The sequence below is a fragment of the Serinus canaria genome, chromosome 4, assembly GCF_022539315.1.
Source record: "Serinus canaria isolate serCan28SL12 chromosome 4, serCan2020, whole genome shotgun sequence".
NCBI classification, from domain to species: Eukaryota; Metazoa; Chordata; class Aves; order Passeriformes; family Fringillidae; genus Serinus; species Serinus canaria.
The window spans coordinates 67,383,696-67,403,813 of NC_066317.1; the positions used below are offsets into that span (position 1 = coordinate 67,383,696).

Consider the following 20,118-nt stretch of genomic DNA (forward strand, 5'->3'; position numbering starts at 1 on the left):
TTCACTGAGAAACAGGAAAAAAATCCTGGTTATTCCTGATCTGTGCAGGTGCAGCTCAGCAGCAAAAGCAGGGTGTGCTCAGCTTCCAAAGAGGTGCCTGAATTCCTGCTAGGATGGGATGGGGTGGGATAATGTTCTTGCCCTTGGACACAGCTTCACACCTGACCTTTCCCTTCTGGGCAAACTCCTGATGAAGTTTCAACCAATAAACTTTATCCTTTTTGTCTCTTCCAGCTTCCTTCCTTCTCCACACACACACTCATCATCTGACAAATTAAATGGACAGCCCAGTCTGGTCTGAGGGGTTGTTTATAAAAACAACTGAGTGTATTTATAAAAAGAGTGAAAGGACACATATTGACTTATTTACATCACAAGCCTTTAATTCAGATTTATACCAGGGGGTTCAGTTAAAAAACCCTACACCTACTAAATTTTTGCGTGAAAATTCGACTGAAATCTGCATTTTTAAACAGAGAAATGTCATTTTAAGTCTATAATTATCCATTCTCTGTATTAAAATTGAGTTTCAGAGAGACACAGGAACCTTGCTTTGGCCAGCTGTCTTTGAGATACAAAACAAAGCATCAGATATAAAAATATCTACACAGTATTTGGGTTTTCATGGCACTGTTTCCCTCTGGGTTCCCACACCTTGGTCCACCTCTGTCTAAGGTGTAAAAGAACTGAACTTAGATCAGCATTTCACACTCTGAGGGCAGCGTAGCAGGAAATTTCTGGCTCAAAGTGAATCTCTGCAGATGCTTTATCCCCCTCTCCCTCATTGCCAAAGCATTTGTTCAGCTTTACCCAAATGAAAACTATCCTTCCTATGGAGCCAAGCACTAAAACTCACGTGTGAGCTCAATAATGAGATTGAGATCAGTGGAAATTAAGAATTGAAAAGTGCTATGTCTGAGTGATGGACTAAGTTATTTTGCTACACCTCAAACCTCTATTCCTTTGTAGTAACACCTGCTCAGCAGCTCCTTGACCTGAAACACAGATTTAGCTATGTCAACTTTTCAATTTCAGGTTCTCATTCTAATAAATAAACAAGTTTATTTTAATAAATAAACAAGGGGGAAAAAAAAACTTAGGAAAATTATTTTGAAAGTTATTTACAGGCTTTTAGTGTTTTCTGAGTTCTTAATTCAGGAACTGTCTCCTTGCTGAAGATCTGCATTATAAATTGAAATACTTTCATGGTCATTTCCCCATGGTTTATTAAAATGGGAAAGCCAAAATGGGAAGTTTTTCAAATGGGAAGTTTATCAAAATGGAAAGCCAAAAATTTTGTCTAGCCTTCTTCTTATGGTGAAATAAGTGTGAAAAGATGAAGAGCTAGAGACATTTCTGAATGACTTTGGTAACTTGGGTGTCCAATTCACACACAGAAAATACAATCCTTGGCATATGAGATACAAGAAGAGTGACCACAGAATTTAAAACCACTCCAGAAACTGTCCCCAGCTCAGGGGGGCCTCTCTGACCTTCATGTTGGTCTTCAAAACAAGTCATTTGCTGTATATTTATCAGCTGGAAGCAAATTATTTTAAAATACCTATGTTCTGTCATTAAGAAATATACAAGATATTCACTTCTCATGCACTTCAGGTACAACTTGAACATTTTCCAGGCTGTAGGTACACAGGAAGACGTGTGCCACCCACATTTAGGTTAAGAACCAAGGTGATAGTCATGAGAAAGGGCTGCAGATGTGTGAGCAAAGGTGTGGAGTTCCCTTTTTTCAATGGAGGAATGTCTCTAGAGAACATTTACGAAATCCACATTATTTTTTTACACCTACTCTTTCTGCTACACTCAAAATTCTTCTAGATCTGGAAGATTTGCAAGATTCCAAGACGGAAAGTCTGTGGGATGAATTCTTGATTGCTGAAGTTAGTAGAATTATCATTGTGGCAACTGTGGCATCGTGAAAAAGAATTTCACAATTTACTCATTTTAGGAATAAAAAGAATTCAAAATATTGAACTTGCTGTTTGACAGTTCACTTTGTATCACCGGATTTCTGACTTCTAAGGGCCAGTGGTTACTTTTTGCTCATTTACATTTAGTGCTTATTTTTGCTTATTTGGATTCATAGAATCATAGAATGATTTGGGTTGGAAGGGACCTTAAAGAACATATAGTTCAAAACTGTTGGTGCCTTACCTGATTTAGTCTCTCCTTGCATGACCACAATTCCAGATTTTGAAATGATTCTCATGCTTCCATGTCCTTTCCCATCCCTTGTTTCAGATGAGTGGATGAAAATTGTAAGAACAATTCAAACACCCAAAATTTTCCTCTGTCAAACCCGTCCTCATCCTGTTGGCTTTACTACACGAGCTGGGCACTGAACTGGCCCAGCCTGGTTGGTTCCTGGCTCATTTTTTCACGTGCATTACTTTATCATTCATCAACACTATTATTGTGTGACCATGAAGGTGCTTACAACAGAGACGGACAAAAGGCAAACAATCCATCCAAACCAGGACTCTATTGGCCATGGACTAGTTTGCCCAAAATCACTGTGGATTCTTCCCTCACTGACTGATTTTCCTGGAGCATTTCACAGACACAGTGGTGTTGTAGTGTGTTTTTATACTTTGTAATACTTTGAAGTGTTATGGACTTGGTTCTGTTAGTTTTGGGAAAAGAGGGTGTTTGTTGAGGATGGGTTTGATGTGGATGGTCCAGGGTTTGGTGGGGGCAAAGGGGCCAGCCAGGGCCAAGGGTGATTGGACAAAGACACCAACCAATCATTCGACACCCTGAGGAAATGATTGGCCCAGAATGAACCCCGTTAAGGGCCAATCAGGGGCCCCGAAATTCCACCAATCAGGGCAAGGATCCAAATCCCACCAATCCTGGGCCAAGGTGTGTTATAAAGGGAGGGGTTTTCAGCAGGGCGGGGCTCTTTTCTGTTCCGCCAGTAGAAAGAGCTGCTGGTGAGGGAGAGAACCCAGCGTGCTCTGTACACGTTGTCAGTTTCAGCTGTTGTGAGGGGGTCCAATCCTATCTTGGACCCTCTGTTCTTTCTGGTTTGTTTTTTTAAATGAACAAGAGCCTTTTTCATCCCTTTTTGAAATCTGGCCTCGTTCGTTCCTAACAGAAGTAGTTTGGTTTTTGTATCCCTGTAGTTTTCCCAAATAATTTATCCCAGATTGTACCCCCTTTCCCTTTACCTATGGAATCCCTCTCCCTTGATGAGATCATCCCCAAATCCCTACCCTGGCTCTCTGTCAATCACCCAGCATCCCATCCCCTCCATCTAGAAGCTTTGGTCCAGGATGTTGAGCGATTAGCCAGAGGCCAGTGGTCAGCCCCCCGAGACTTGCCCTATACGCTGTCCTAAGTGTCTATCCCTTAGCGCCCATCCCTTTGGGTCATTTATTGGTTGGTAAAATGTTGTCTACTTTTGGTTTCCTCCTCCCTTTAAATGTAACCTTGGCACATCTCCCAGTGCTCTCAGCAGGAGGCTCCCTGAGGTGCAGGAGCTCCCCAGAGCTCCTGAATAAAACCTTGGATTAACCCCTGCTAGGAGTCAGACCCTTTCTCCCATGGATGTCTCTGATGTCTCCTCTGCTGCAAAGGCGACTGGCCCAGCAGCCCTCAGCTGAGGTATTCACGTGCCCTCTGAACAGAGAGAAGCTGTGAGACAAGGAGAGAAGAAGGAAAACACAATTCTTATCTCGCTTGCCGTGCCTGTGTTGCGCTAAAGTAGAATGCAATGTGGAGATTGTTTACCCAGAGTGAGGATGGTTTGTTCCCTTGGCCTAACAGGGCCCAGCAGTGTGTGTGGGACTGTCAGGGGACAGTCAGGAGAGAAGAGAGCTGAGTGCAGTTCTGTGCAGTTGTGAGCAAGAGTGAGTGCCTGGCAGATTCAGTTTAGATGCAATGTACATAGTGTAATAAAGTAATTCATTAACCTTCTGATGAAGGAGTCAGGTGCATCAATCATTCTCTCTCCCCTCACCTACCTCAGTCACCACTGATTACAATACTCAGCACCCTCGGGCATGAGAAGGTGCCTCCCCGCAGTCGGCCGTGTCGGGGTCACTCCCCCGGTGTCTGTCCTGAGATCCCTGTCCTCTGGGATCCTGAGAGGCTCCCAGAGGGACAGAGACACAGAGGCTGCTCTGGGTGAGTGACTGCTGCCAGACTCCTTTCACTGTGATCTCTATCCACGGAGCCCCCAGCACAGGTGAGTCCACGTGGTCACAGACTCCTGTTGGCTACGTGCTTTCCTCTGAACTTTTCCAAATTAGAGATGCCTTTTAGAGCAACAACTTCATTTTAAAGCAACCGTTGAGTTAATCCATCAGAGTTTCAGAGGAAAACACTCCTGAAGAAGAGCTATTACTGTTCTTCATGGTAAATTGCCTATTTTCCTTTTTCATGCAGCATGCCAGGACATTTTTACTTGTCTGTTATTTGCTATTTTTGTCTTTAGACTCTGTATCTGTCTTTTGTCTCTGTAGCCTCATTTGTAAAGATCCCAATTACTTTTAGGAGGTTAATGGTTACCACAAGCAGTGTCAGTCTGTCAGACTCCAGGGCTTTAGAGGGAAAGCTCTGCAAGGACTTCCCCACATCTCATATATTTTGGTCATGCCTACACTCTCCAGCTCTGATTGGGGAACTGCTTTTATTACACAGTACAACTAAAGAAAGCAAAAATAGTAATTTCCTAAGAGACCTCTGAGAGTACATTTCTTTACATAGACTGTGTAGGAGGGCAATAGAGGGAAATTTGGTGCTTTGCTATTCTGAGGAATAATCAGCGTATCTGAGACAACATCCAAACATCTCTCAAAAACTCTGCAAGGGCTACACTTGTCACTATTGCTGTAACTCAGTGTTTATCACAGTGTTTCAAATCCCCTGTGAGGCCATGAATGTTCCCTTAACTTGATAGTATCCAATTACAAGGAAAATTAATAGATGCTCATTGTTTTCTTTCATATGTACACCCAGACTTGTTGATAATGATGATACAGGCTCTGTAATTAGGTAACTGTTGGTGTCAAAAGGGAATAAAAGTAGATATTTGTGCAGTGGACTTTGTACAGGTGTGTAAAGCATGGCACAATAGGTGATTCCAAGGCTGTGAAGTGCCAGCCTTACAAGCTGGCACTTCACAGTGAGTGAATTAAAAGATAAAGTGAATTATCTTTATGATTGTTCTGAGGTGTTGCATTTAAACAAATAATTTCATCCCACAAGAAACATATGTCTCATATGTATTCAGTTACATCTGTCTCAGATTTAAACTCTGGTTTTGACTCACTGACCATGTTTGGCTTATTCTGGTTATTAAAAAAATGAGAAAATTCACAAAAATTAAGAACAAGAAGTAATCAAAAGGCAGAACTAGTGACTCTGTACATCAGCTGTGATTCAGGAGATGCCTGTGCATTGAAGGAGACGAGCCAGACTGAGGATTCCAAGGTTAAATGAGTTTATTGAGTTAGTGGTTACAATGGTATGTCAGATACCTGTAATCCAAGCTACACCTACATATTTGCCTCTAAATTCTCACACTGTCAGTTTCCGTGTCTCTAAACATTCCACCACCAGGTCTTCTATTACTAATATAATAATAATAATAATCATAATATAAAAGGCAATGTCAATCACCATATTGTGCTTCATACTCCACCATAAGGAATTCAATTGGCAAAAGTAAAACCTCTGGTCATATTAATGGGATTAATTGAAATGTGAGCAGTCATAACACTACTAGAATATAAAGAACAAAACCTGGTTCAAAAGAAGCATTTTTAAGATGAATTAGTTTGAATCTGTTTTAAAAATTCACATACTATAATGAAGATGACTTAAAAGTTATATCATTTAATTATTGGGCCACACATTGAAGCATATTGGCTAGTACATTTTTGCACTGCAACAGAAGCAATACAAGCTTTATGGTCTACCATTACAATTCCTTTTTTTTTATTATTATTATTTTTCACTTAATATACCTGCCAACCTAATGTTTCTTGCATGCATAAAAATTTCGGGGTTTGGACTTGAATTTATCATTTATTCCACACGTGTACCCCCGTGACGCAGATTCTTTGGCCAATTTAATGCTATAGTTTAGTTTAAAAAGGAAGCTTGGAGTTAAGCCCACTTAACATCAGAAGGCAATGCCCTGAATTTTGGGCACTGCAGAGAGTTATTCACTGGAATAGAGTCTCAGGTCGCATGCAAATTGTCACTTTGTCCCCCCCACCCCATGCCAGACGCAGACAAGTCGGCAGGTACGCATACAAAAAAGAATATAAAACCCTCCTGGTAAAGCTCAGTGGTTTAGAATGAATCCATAGCTTTAAATTCACTTAAGGCCTGTACAGGGGAAATATGTTTCTTCTGGGACCCTCTCCTCACTCTTGTCTGATATTCTTCTGGTTTTTCTCTCTTTACTAGAGGTTTCTTCTCGGGGGCCTTCATCTTCCAAGATACAACTGGAGAGTTCACTGCAGCAGTGCCATAGACCTTCTGGTATTTAGTAGAAGCCACATATGATGCTTTCACTGTAAGGACCACAGCGTTCATCAGGTTTTTAGCTGCCTGGATGAGAGAAGTGGCACTGTCCAGCTACAGAAACAGAAAACAAAATGACATACAGCAAGGTTACTCCAAAACAAAATACAGCAAGGTCATTCCACGGCTGGATCACTGGGCCATTTCCTGACTGGAGCCTGGATCCTCCCAGATCTCATTAATGATGGAGCAAATCCTCTTCCTCAGGGTACCCTGGTGTATCCAGAACTGGCAACATCATGCACTGAACAGTAAAGGTAAGACTGTGGTACCTAACATTAAATCTTTTAAAATAAGTTAAAAGAAAGGCTTGTGTTGTCTGGGTCTTTTTTTGTTTGTTTGTTTGTTTGTGGGGTTTTTTGGTTGTTGATTATTTTTCTACACTTTAAGAACTTTTCTGTTCTCTCACAAAAACCCCTTTACTTCTTACTTAATCCTTTAAAAATTTACTGTTACACGTCAACTGCAAAACAGGTCAACAGGGATTTTTCCCAAGTGTTCCAGTTTGTTCTAATTATTCCTGGTAGCCCAGGATAACACCCCCAGTGATGTCTACAGGAACAGTGTGAGGCCAGCACTGAGCTTGTTAAAGAATCCCATCTGAAAAGATGAAAGGAGCTTCTGAAACCCCTACAGAAATGAAAAGATGAGACAGTTAACTGCGGGCTTTGGCAGCTCCTGTAACGTCTGAGTTACTTCTGGTCTCAAGGAACGTCACTTTGTGGTTACCAGGCTTTTTGTACCTTTGTGCTTCTCCCATGCACGAACCTGCCTGAGGTTCCTGGGTGTCCTCAGGATGTGAGAGCCCTCAAGGACTTGCTGAGCTTCAAAACACTGGGACTTGCAGTCAGCAAGCTTCCATCAGGCTGAAGTGAAGTACACACCCCTGGCCGAAATTTTCAAAAGGATTTCAACATATAATGGGGACTTCCAAGGCAACGCCTCAATGTCCCACAATGTGAATCAGGTACTTGCCAGGTCCAAGTGGATATTTTGAAAGTAATAAATGCTAAAAATATGCTCCTAAGGACTGCAGCAAGCCAGGTTACTGCTTAGGATGTTCAATTACGCCTTTCCTAAAATACTGAAGGGTGGGATAGATGTTTTTGGTGATAAAGCCTCTCAGATATACCATGGAAGCTGCTTCAATTACTTTTGTCTTTCCCAGCCTGTAGGAATGATATGGGATGTAGTATTACATTCATTTGCCTCTTTGATTCCACCCCACAAATTTTCAGCTATTTTTAATTAGTAAAATTGCCTGTGTCACTCCAAACCTTCCCTGCTCCTATTTTGGGAGCACATGGCTGTGTAATACAAATGCTAAGCAAGGTAAGCAGGACAAACAGTCAAAGGGCAATAACAAAAGCCACACCATACTTCACCTCAAGCATTTTGCATCATTAACAGAAGAGTTCAGGAGAAATCTCCTTCTGAAGGGTCAGTGACTGATGTGAACAAAAATAGACATTACAGAAAGCCTGCATTTGAAACCACATTAATCTATACTTACCTGGGGTGTTTTATTTCCTCTTCTCTGGCCTTAAACTCATTATGGTTCATCAAATACAAAAACAGCTACATACAGTGAGGTGAAATCCAAAAAAGAGCATTTTAATGGCATTCACGTACGTGGTGCCATTCCCTGAAATGCACAGTTAATTGCCTGCCCCAGTAAATATTTTTCCTTGGGACTAATTTGTATTTCTGTTAGTAAAAGAGACTAAGTTAAAAGAGGGAAAATTACATTACATGGCAGAAACATGACTGTTCAATAGGGAGTAATGAAATATAATCCAGTCTAGTGTTATTCTATAACCACACTGCTGCATGATTTATAAGGCAATCTGTATGTTTGTTGGCAAATAACAGATCACACTCTATTAAATTAGGATATTCTAATTTACTACAGAGATCTACAATCAAGCATTATTCATTGTTAAATGATTCTTTTTGAAACACTGGTGGATTGATATTGAATATAAAGTGATACCATCAAATAGTGTTTACTCCATAATCAGTGTGGATAAACTGACTGGATTGAGCCTCTATTGCACGTTCCTGAATGAATTCTGGTTGCTGAAGGTTTCCAGCAGCTCCACATTTTCCACCACAAAAAGCTGTTTTACATGTATAAAGAAAATAAATAATTAAAGGAAGCATTTTAAAACGAGGGGGCACCAAAATTAGCTGTTTAAACCCATACACAGAGTTCAATCTACACCTCTGAACAGAGCAATCAGCAATTTTATGGACTGCAGTGATGAGGGCATGCAGAATCTTCCAGTCTTCACAATCAGATGCAGGCTGCAAGGACACCTTTTAGAAAACCAGGTTTTGCATTTCAGTGCCATTTTAACTCTCTTCAGTTTCAGCATGCTGTTAGAGATGGCAAGAGCTCCCTGCTTTCATTAATAATCACATTTTAAGATGCAGATCCTCAGTCTTTAACCCTCACATCCACTTATCCTGCAAAACACTTCCAAGCCTTGGAAGCAGAAAAGAGACATAAAACCCCACCACAGGCTGTGAGTGTTCTCCAAAACCTGCTGGTGGTCATTCCATGCATCCAATTTGGCCACCCAAGCACTTCCCAGGATTTTCTTACAGCCTCCAGCTCCTTGCCTGTATTATGGCTCAGAAATGAGAATGAAACAGAATGAACATCATCCCAATTAACATTTAGATCTTCCCACACCTCTGTGTTGCTCCAGCTTTAAGCTGTGCCTTGCCACACAAAGCTGGAATGAGGCAGCAGTGAATCAAGTCCTGAGTGTGTTAATTCCTTACAAAATCTGGGCACAGAAACCTGTGCACTTTTCCAAATGTTATGTTAATAACAAAAAAATCATAAGAAGGAAAATTAACATCTCAAATAAAAGCACCACTAGGAAAATTACTTCACAGTACAGAAGGCAACCTTTACTCCATGCAATACACAAAGAATTATAGATATAATGTTGGATTTTGGTCCTAACAGCCAACAGAGCCTTTGACTTGCTGCACAAAGTAATGGTGTTCTGCTGCTCAGACCTCTTTAAAAATATGTTTGCCTGCTTTTAGGAAAAAAAAAAAAAACCCACAACAAAAAAACTCTCAACCAAAAAGATAAATTTAGGTTACTGTCCCATGAATCTCTAAGAACAGCGAATTCTGAGGGAAATTCAAAATTAATAAAGAACCTAAGAATAACTGCACTGGACCTGGTCACTTGGAATAAGTAAGGTTGGAAAAATCTGCCAAGAATATAATTCAAGGGGTTTCTTCCCCCTAGAGAAGATCCTTCAGTTTTTGAGGAGTTTTTGAGCTGCTTATCAGCTGTCCTGCAATTTTCCTGCACTCTTTGCAGAATTTTCCAGAATCTTGAGATAATCAAGATTTCTTGCTTCTTTTTACACATAATTTAAGTAAAATAACCAGCAATTGCAATAACAAAATAGCTGAAGAAATGGGAGGGAATAAAGCTGGAAATTTTTGAGCTTAACAGTAAAGCAATGAAAAGAGATGTTCTCCCTACATTGTCACACTGCTGTAATGGGGAAGAATTATGTTTTAAAAAGGATAAAACCTAACTTCCAGAGATGTCTTCATATTTATAATAATAAATATCCATAAAAATTAAGGGAAATTGAAGGAAAAAAAACCCCAATCTGTATTTCCAGTAATGATACAGAATAGGTAGTTTTAAAAGAGCTGGTTGTTTAAAAATATTCTATATTATTACTGCTGACTTTAATAAACCTTGAAAAGTGGGTGAAGACATCAAAAGAATTGTAGATAGTCTCTAGTTTCTAAATATTTGAGCAATGAAAATAAAATGACCTGTGAAATGATAGGCCAGCTCAGCTGACAGCACTCCCAAATTAAATGATGCAATGTCTGTGGCAGACTCCATAAATAGAGGGAAAAAATGCAGTTAGTGGTAAACAAAGGGCTGTGTGGGTTAAAATATCTTCCAAGTAACCTACATCATATTTTGGCATGATTAAACTTTGAATTGCTTAAAATAATGCTGTGGGTATAATTGGATCTTTGAAAGGTCTTTTGCTAAGTAATACATGACAGTTTGATTAAAAACTCAGTTGACACAAAACTAACAAGACACATGCACAGAAGGATTCCAGATTCTCCAGCAGCTGCTTCCAGAAGTACATACACACACACACACACAAAAAAAAAAAAACCACCAAAAAAAGTCAGTGCTCAGCAGTGAATTTCGCAGTGGGGTCTTGGAGAAACCATTTGGAGGCTTCACAACATTAATATTTCTACTAAAAACTTGGAAAGGGAGTCACTCATTTGATGAAATTTGCAGATAACAATTGGGAAAGTGTCAAGTCATGCAGAGGGCAAGTGATTGATACCTAATTATCTGCTAAAAGCCACAAATGTAGGTTTAATTCTGGCCAGACCTACAGCAGATGATACCTAATTGCACAATAAGGAACTTTATTCTCTGCAGGATCCCAGGCAATCACTCCTTGAGTACACAAAAAGGAGGAGACTGATTAAAGAGCTTCAATTATCATATTCAGTTTATTGTCTGCCCACACTTGTGGGATCCTGAGTCCTCTTCTCAATGCAAGAGCAATATTGAGGAACTGGGAAAGAACTTGGAGAAACTCAGTAATAAAAAAACTTCTTTTATGGGAAAGTCTCAGGGAGCTCTGTTTTTTCCCACTTTCAAGTGAATGACTAAAAAATGAGTTTTCACTGACTGAAATCAGCAAGTACATGGTAACAAAGCTGATTATATTTAAAGTTCCACATGTGAGACAAAGATAAAACAAAACCTAAAGGCTGAGAGGTGAAGCAGGTCATTTTAGTTATTAATTACCTGAAATTACTTATTTAGCAGTTATATTAATTAATCACAAGAACTCATGAAAGATTGATTCTATTTCTTGAAACTGTAAAATCAATATTGGATGGTTTTGCTTAATATGTATTAACTAGTGGACATTTTTAGTGCACATCAATTCAGGGAGCCTGGGCATCAGTTATATGGGAAGGCAGCTTAGCTGATAACAACAGCCCTTACTGACCTTGGAAGGCAGGAAAACAAAAAATTAGCATGAAGAGCTGTTGATAAATAGAGTTTGGTCTGGTTCACTTTGTACAGATGGGGAGGAGAAAATATAATTTATTTTACACGTTGAAATAGAACCTGTAGCTCCTCAAATATTCTTGGCTGAGACTCGATTTGTACACTTTAACAGGTGACTGCCAAGCCCTTAAGGGTTTCTGTGAATTCTGGGTGAATTCCTTGCTTCTCCTTCTTTCCAAAGGAAGTTCACACTTTGCTGGACAAGGCACAGTTGCTCCTATCCCACCCCAAAGGTCAATCAACAGTCTCCAGAGAAAATAAGGCTACAATTATGCAATTATGAACCTGGATGGTCAATCAGGAGTATGGATTTCTCAGACTGCATTCTTATGCAACAGAACATTTTCCTCTCAGCTGCACTTAACAGTAAATCCATACCTACAAGAGGAATGCCAGAAAAAGATCTTATTTATAAAATTACATCTTAGATTTCTGTGGCACATTTCATGCATGAAACATGACCCTGTTAGAGAGAGCCAATGCAAGAATTGTTTGCTATTCAGGTGCTCCCTTCCCTTTGGAAGGAGACATCTGCTCTTGATCAGCACTACTGAGGGGCTCTCTGAGTCAGTCACTCCAAAATCTCACAGGGCTCTTGCTAGCTACAGTCCATTTGGAGAAAAACTACCCTAAACACTTGAAAATCTCTCTCTCTCAAAAGAAGTCTTTATCTGGAATGTAATGTGGTCATAATAATGTTAGAAATGGATCTGTAGCCACACAGAGAAAATTGTATTGTACTTGTCCTTTCCTAGCTATTTGTTTTCACATTTGACTGCAATTAACTTCCTCCTTATACATGATGAATATTTAATTCATTCTGGGGATAGCTGTGTTTTATAGGTGCCCAATCCACTGAATAACCACCCTCATCTGCATTTTTTCAATTACAGGTAAGAAACCCAGGGGATTCCCAAGCCCATTTGGTTGTATTAAACAAAGGCTGCCACGTCCAAGGACAGCAGAAAGCACAAAAATGCAGCAATAACTATGAATATCTTCTGTCTTCTATGGACTGTAGTCATTTTAAAACACATTACCAACTGCTGTATGCTAATTTGCAAAAGCAGAAGCAAATAAAAATACTCCCAGAACTGACATTCTCAGTAAAAGGTAAACAGCCATAATAGCAATGCATTTCCTTTACTTATTCCAAGAAAATATTTTAGTATTTCAGAAGCAAAAGGATAAATGACAAAATGATAACAAAATGATAAAATTCATTTGCTTTGAGAACACCTAATGGGAAAGCTCATATTTTAACAACTGAAATGGTGAAATGACAAAAAGACAATTGGAAACACCTGAAAGTTAACTAATTACCTAATTAGCTAATTATTTTTCTGGAAAATAATTATTGCTAGTGTCTCTCTAGCCTGCAGGTCCCAAAGGTGGAAAAGACATTTGATAGATATCATTTTTTTTCTATTTAACAAATGCATTTACAGTAATAAATTATTTCTCCAATACTATTGCTATGAAAAAAATACAATAATTAATCTAATTACCAAATATAACATAGGTTATTTCCTCAGTATTTAACTTTTAATTAATATCTTGTTGCATTCATTTCAGAATTTAATGGGGGAAATTATTTTGACCCATAACAAAATCTCTCAGAAACATTAAATTTTCTTTTTCTACTCATTATCTGCCATTTCACAGGAGAAAAAAGGTGCCAATCCAGCACAACTCTTACCACTCACCAGAACCTCTGTAAGGACAAGCAATCCTGTACAACACTGAATTTTTAAAATTCAATTGCTCTAGCAGTCTTTTTCATGCCACAGCACTGTCTCAGGACTTTCAGAGTCTGCTGCTGAATTAAAGTGTTTCACAACAATCTGCATGCCAAAATATCTGAAAAAACTCTGGAGAACCAGGAAGAAATCCTCAGTAAATAAAACTAAAGGAGTTTTCTAGATGGGGACGGGGAAATTTGGTTGTTGATACCACACAGTTTCTTTGCTAAGGTTGGATGCAGAGGAAGAAACACTTCTACATCAACTCACAACTGAGAAACAAGGGAATGGCCTTCTGCCATGATGACCAGAGGCTTTTTCTTCCAAATCCTCCTCATTCTGCACAGCAGGAATGTCTGGGGGATGATGCCAAGGCTGGAATATCCTGGACAAAGAGCGGGATTGTCTAATGGCCTCCGCAATTCCAACAAGCAAACTTGGCACCACCACATTTACAACTTCAAAGCCATTCTGCCCCATGGAATTTGCTCTAAGTTCCTGGATGATTAACAGGAAATAGAATTTTGTATGACTGATTTTAAACCTAATATTCAACAAGATAAAATGTCTGCAGCAAGATGAAGGCCAAATTCTATCTGATGGGAGAGGCAAATTCCAACTCCAACTAAAATTTTTTATAAGCCAGGAGGATTCCTGAAGGAAATTAGAGTAGAAGTCTGTCAAAACTCAGTATCAAGCCCAATAAAAAGCAATTTATACTAATTTACACAGGGATTCACATGCCTGAAGTCCACCCAAGACACAGGATGGTCTGAAGCTGAGGTCACAGAAAAGCAAGGGCAGGTCTCTGTCAAAAACATCAGCACACATTTCCATTATCATATCCAACTGCAGCTAAATCTGAAAAAAAGAGGAAATAAATCATCTCCAACTAATCTCTGCTACTGATCTCCCTGCGCTCAACTGGAGTTCTGACTTGTAATTTGAAGACAGAAATGCATTTTAAAAGCCCAAAATAATCTAATGCTCTTTCAATATGAGTTTTAGGAGGAAATCTCTACCTCTAGAGAAGAGGTATAATAAAAAGAAAGAACATGTCTTTCTAAAACTCTTACCTGAAAGGAGTCCAAATCATGTCTGGTGGGCTGGAAATTGTACTCAGTGAAAAAATGCAGGAGACTTTGGATACAAAAAAAATCAATAAAGCACAGAAACACTCCATGCTTTACAGGAGTAAATGTGTTATCTCCTGCTCTTCCTCCTGATTTTGTCTCAAAGAAAACAGAATGAAAAGCAGCACAAAGCAGGACTTAAGACTACAATGCTGAGAAATGTGCTATTTCCCCAAATTCTTTTTTAATTTGTACCAGTGTCAGAGTGGTATCTGTATGTGATTTATCTCCACATCTTCAGAGGATCTGCCAGTTTTTGAGGCAAATCTGCTCCTCCAGCTCCTCTCCTATCCCTAAAATCATGCTTGCCAGGTCAGCACAGGGACACTTTGAAGATAAGTGCTCCACAGGCACAGCTGGCTTTTCTCAGAAAAGGCTTGGAAACAATGCATCAAACACACCAGAATAAATTAAATAAAATCAAATCTTGTTGCAGAATGGAAGGTGATACCAGGACAACCACTCCTTGCTTCCTAAAGTTTGCCTACTGCTGTTCATATTTATTTTACATCTTGTAGAAGCAGACAAAGGCTTCAACCATTCAAGATATTGATCATTTTTGAGGTGCTAAAAGGATTTTACTCCCTTGGAGCTGAGGGTCCTTCCAGCCTTGATCAACTCAATCAGTGAAAACATTCCTCTCTCTGTTGGATTCCCTGAGCACTCTCCAGTGCCATGAAATAAAAAAGAAAAAGAAAAATCTAAACTCCACCATAGCCTTCAAGGTGAAGCTCTATTTCAGTCAGACAGAGATGGCTTAATAATATATAACAAAAAATTTTGAGTGGAAATTCTACAATTTTATACCAAATAAATTATTAATTATTAACTGTTCTATTTATTTGGCCAACTCAATCAATGGTTAAATAACATTCAGTAAGTAAAGAGAGTTCCCTATTAGAAGGATTTTTTCCCCTGGTCAATTACTGAACAAACAATTTGTAAATGCATCTGTTCATTACATTTTTAACTTTAGCTAACACTAAATGTCATTAAAAACCATTAAAACAGGTACTAATTACCTGTTCTTAGTGCAAGCAAATGAAACCAGAACAAAACAAAAACATTTGTAAAGGCTGTTGCAATTCACAGGGAAAGAACAAGTAAAGATGACAGCAAATTGAGAATAAATTGGAATGAATAAAATCTTGCTCTGAATTCTAAGGGCTCATTTTTATTACTCATGTTTTATCATGCAAATATTCTTTAAGGATGAAAAGAACCTTTTGAGGTCATCTAGTGCAATGTCCTGTTGAAAATTTGAATTACATGAGGTTGTTCTGGATTTTGCTGAAATTCGGGTACGTCCAAGGATGGATAATTTCACATCTCTGGGCTACAGAACTCCACCCTGCACTGGAATTTCCCTACCCTCCACTTAAAACATTTTTACCTTATCTCTAATTGGTATTTCCCATGGGAAAACTTTTTTTTTAGTGCTTTTCCTGTCCCTATATCCATGCAACTCTGCCAGGTCTGGATCTGGTTCTTCCAAACCCTCCTCAGAGGCAGTTGTAGGCAACAATATTTTCTCTGAGCCTTCTCTGTACACATGCAAATGTGTCTGTGACCTGTGCAATGATGTTGGCAATCTCATTTTCACTGCTAAAAGAGCAAGTGTCCTATTCAAATGGGGAAGAAAAATATTAGTAATTGTAGAAAATGAGGGAAAAACATAATTTCTGGACAAATTTTCAATAGCTCACTGAAATTGTTTAAGTCCAGTATGACTCTCTTCAGAAAATACTTGTGTTAGGGATTACAATTTTTCCTGGAGTCTCTTTTCCTTGGCAGTTCAGTACTTTTGGCAGAATTTTCCCTGAGCAACAAATGCAGAAGTACTGATATCCTCAATGACTCAAATAACCCAAATGGTTCCTGTGCTTTTCCCCTCAGGACAGCCATTCCTCCACAAAACAAATTCATTCAACCACATCTCCAAATCTCACCACTGATCCAGAATTTACCTAAAGGAGATGAAGGCACAGATTTCAGGAGTATAGTGAAATGAAAAGGAATTTGCAGAGGCTCTTCTCTTATAAATTTCTTATTTAAATAGTGTCTATTAGTCATGATTAGCCACACATTTGACTGATGCACTTAGTTGGCATCAGAAAAATTCAGACTGAGTGTCTTTAAATATCAGTCATGGCTGGTGTCACTTGAACCCCCAGAATTTTATTCAGCTCCCTCTCATTGAGCAATTTCTCTAGGAATGAAAGCAGGAACAACAGGGCTGTTCCTAAAATCCATTATTTGGTGTGTTTGGTGACCGAGTCAAAGTGTTCAGAGTTTTCATTTCTACAAATTAAGTCTTATCCTGCACTCAACGTACCTAATTCCAGGTTCTGGACCAAAAGGTTCCAGATTCCTTTCCTGCTTGGTGAAGAAGACCATGGAGCACTCATGATCTTTCCTGAGTTCTTTCTCTACAGAGATGGGCCACAGCACCTCACCTTTAAAACTCAGTTTAGAGATCTTGAATTGCATTAGAATCCTAAAAACAGTGCAGTGAATCTAGGCAGTGAATCAACATCTGCAAAGAAAAATTGGCTGTCCTTGGATTTGGCCTAGTGGTCCAAGAATTCAAACAACTCAATGAATGTTTTTGTGACTGTTTTCCTTAATTCTCTTTTGGTCCCCAAAAGTGTCAGATGGGCAAACCCCACAAACTGCAGGACATACAAATCTCTCCAGCCTCCAGAGCCCAAAGAGATCAGAGCATCAAGACAGAAAATGCACATAGATAAATGCTCCTTAATAAGCAATTAAAAAATTTCTGTGCAGGAGAAAATTAGGCATCAGCTCAGTTCACAGAAATGTGAATTTACTTCCATATCAATACTAACCCTTAAAAGAAGCCCAAGGCCAAACTTTCTGACTCTGTACACACGATTTATGCACACCTGCTTATGCCTGTGCATTTTTTAAGGCATGACCAATCTAAGCAGTTGTCAGTGTCTCCCTGAAATGAGAATCTCTGCCCTCTGGAATTGGCTCTTGGGTTCCACCTTAGGGAAGGCTGGAGGGACCATCCCAGATGCAGATGTTTACACTTGGCCAGATGAGTCAGTATTCACACAGCAATAGGGATGAGAGCAAAAACTCTTCATAATTCAATTAATATCTTCCTGAATAATAAAATAATCACTTTCCATTGCATCAGAGACCTACTCCCATCTTTTTGCACAGCTTGAGTGGGGCAGCCTCCCACTGTCACTGCAGGATTTCTTTCTAATTCTATCTTTTTCAAACCATACTTAACTTGGGTGAAGTCTTTCTCCTGTTTTTTATTGTTTTTTTGGTTTTTTGTTTTTTTTTTTTTTGTGGGGGGGTGATAGCAGTATTTGTGGTTCATTTGTTTTTTGGGGGTTGTTTTGTTCGTTTTGGTTGGTTGGTTTTGGTTTTATTTTAATTTGGCCATCCAGAGTGGAAACTGGAATATCAAATGCAAGGGAGAAAAAGCACTGATCTTGAACACTAAGTGAGTATTTTAGTAGTATACTATTTTAAAAATAGTAAACAAAATTTTTAAGTATTTTTTTCTTTACATTTTAAATAGAAAAAGAAGTTATAAAGAAAAAAGAAGCATTCTAAAAACCTTTTTTTAATTCCTACTACTTTTTTCATTTAGTTACTATTAATAAAATTTTCTTTATACCATTTTAAAGTTTTAAATCTACTTTTCCTTTCTCCTAATCTCACAACAAGAAATAAGTACATAGGTAATTAACCAACACTAAAACCCACCCCACTCATCAACACATTAATTAGGAAATCTCCAAATTAAAAAATATCTTAAATTAACAAACCAAAACCACTACAGTCATGAAGAGGTATGTAGTGTTTGAAACCCATCATGATTCTATAGATCCTTTCTGCCTTGAGAGTGGCTGAGCATTATTTGTAGAAAGGGAATAATGACAATATTTATTTCTGTTTTCAGTTTTACCTGGATACACCACGTGTTTGCTTTGAGACTCTCAGATGGGACTGATAAAAAGGATTATGATAAAAGAGAATCATTATTTAATATCTTTGAGTGCAGCTGTCCCAGGATCAGAAAGTCCAGGGTGTTGAGGCAGCCCTGGTTTCCTCCATGCACTGCACTCAGCTCAAGTGCAAATGTGTGTAAATTTGTGCTGTAAATGTGTGTAAATTTATGTTGTAAATGTGTGTAAATTTGTGTTGTAAATGTGTGTAAATTTGTGCTGTAAATGTGTGTAAATTTGTGTTGTAAATGTGTGTAAATTTGTGTTGTAAATTCAAACAAGCCAAGGTCTGGATTTTAAAGGACTGCAAGTTAAATCAGCATGAAGAGTCCTCTGGAATGCTGTGCTCTGCCATTGTGACTTCTGCTCAAACAAGATTAAATCCACACAATTTGTGTCGAGGCAATGCTGTTAAACCAGCCCAAAACTGCAGTGAGAGAGGGCAGGGGGAGAAGCATCTCTTTGCCAGCTGACATGGTTTGGGAACAGATGGAGCATTTCACAGCTCTCCCTCACTTCTCACTGAGAAAAAGAAGGTAAGAACCAACCCACAAAGTTTCAATTCAACTTGTAAGATAAACCAGCCTGGCAAAGAGAGAAAAATTGGGAATTTCACATAGCTGCTTTAAGCATACTGAAAAAAACCACTTGATCCCTGTAGATGATCTCATATCATTAAACTATTGCTCACCTTTTGCCATTGTGACTGAGAAATAAATCTTTCATCTAAATGTTGATCTCCTTAAATATATAGGTGTAAATAGACTAGTTAATAGATTGGGTTTGTTTTGACATGGTTATACACAACGTGCTTGCAAGTACAAATTTTTTAAGAATACTGCATCAAAAATTAACTTTCAGTTTGCTAATAGTTTATGAAGATTTAAATCATTTGAATTAGCATGTGTTGGAAGAAATTTCTTAGATATTTGCTTTAAAAGTTTTTATATTAAACACTAAATAAAATCAGCTGAAATCTAGGCCTTACAACATTTTAATTTAATGTAAATAGTATTAAACAAACTTCATAATTTAGTGAACATACATTTAAGCCAAGGCTGTAAATGTAGAAATCTGTGCACTTTGGACATTTTATTATTTTTTTCTTAATCATAGCTTCCCGTACAATAATTTAACATGGGAATTAGCTCAGTAAATGTAACATGAGTTTATTTATTCTCCCAATGTTAAGCTATTCAGCCAAACTCACAGCCTGGGGTTACCTGGACAAAAAATTTGTTATTAGATTTGGCACAGACAGATTTCAGGTTAATTATTGCAGCAGTTCATGTAATTTGGAGTATCTTTCCCTCCACAAACTCCCCACTATGCAGAAGTCAGACAACTGCTATATTGCTCATCTTCCAAGACAACTTTGGAATGCAAATTTCTCTGGATTCAAAGTAATCCACGGACATCTCTGTTCCATGGCATCCCCTCAGTGCTGATCACTGTCTCTAACTCACCACCCTTACTGAATGACACCAATTCTGATTCCCTTTTCCCAATAATTGCACCAGTCTCAAAAAGAGCTTCTCCATGCCACCAAAATGCTTTTGTATCACTGAAGTGAGATTAGGGCACTG

General features: G+C 38.6%; 1 protein-coding gene across 2 annotated transcripts in view; it reads right to left on the reverse strand.

Annotated features, from left to right (window-relative positions):
* Positions 1-5,444: 5,444 nt before the first annotated feature.
* CTNNA2 (catenin alpha 2) overlaps positions 5,445-20,118 on the reverse strand; it is a 468,362-nt gene continuing 453,688 nt past the window's right edge. For both annotated transcript variants that reach the window (XM_050974177.1, XM_050974178.1), the window contains one exon: positions 5,445-6,612. In XM_050974177.1, coding sequence (XP_050830134.1) covers positions 6,325-6,612 — 288 coding nt within the window. In that variant the 3' untranslated portion in view covers positions 5,445-6,324. The remainder of the gene's footprint in view (positions 6,613-20,118) is intronic.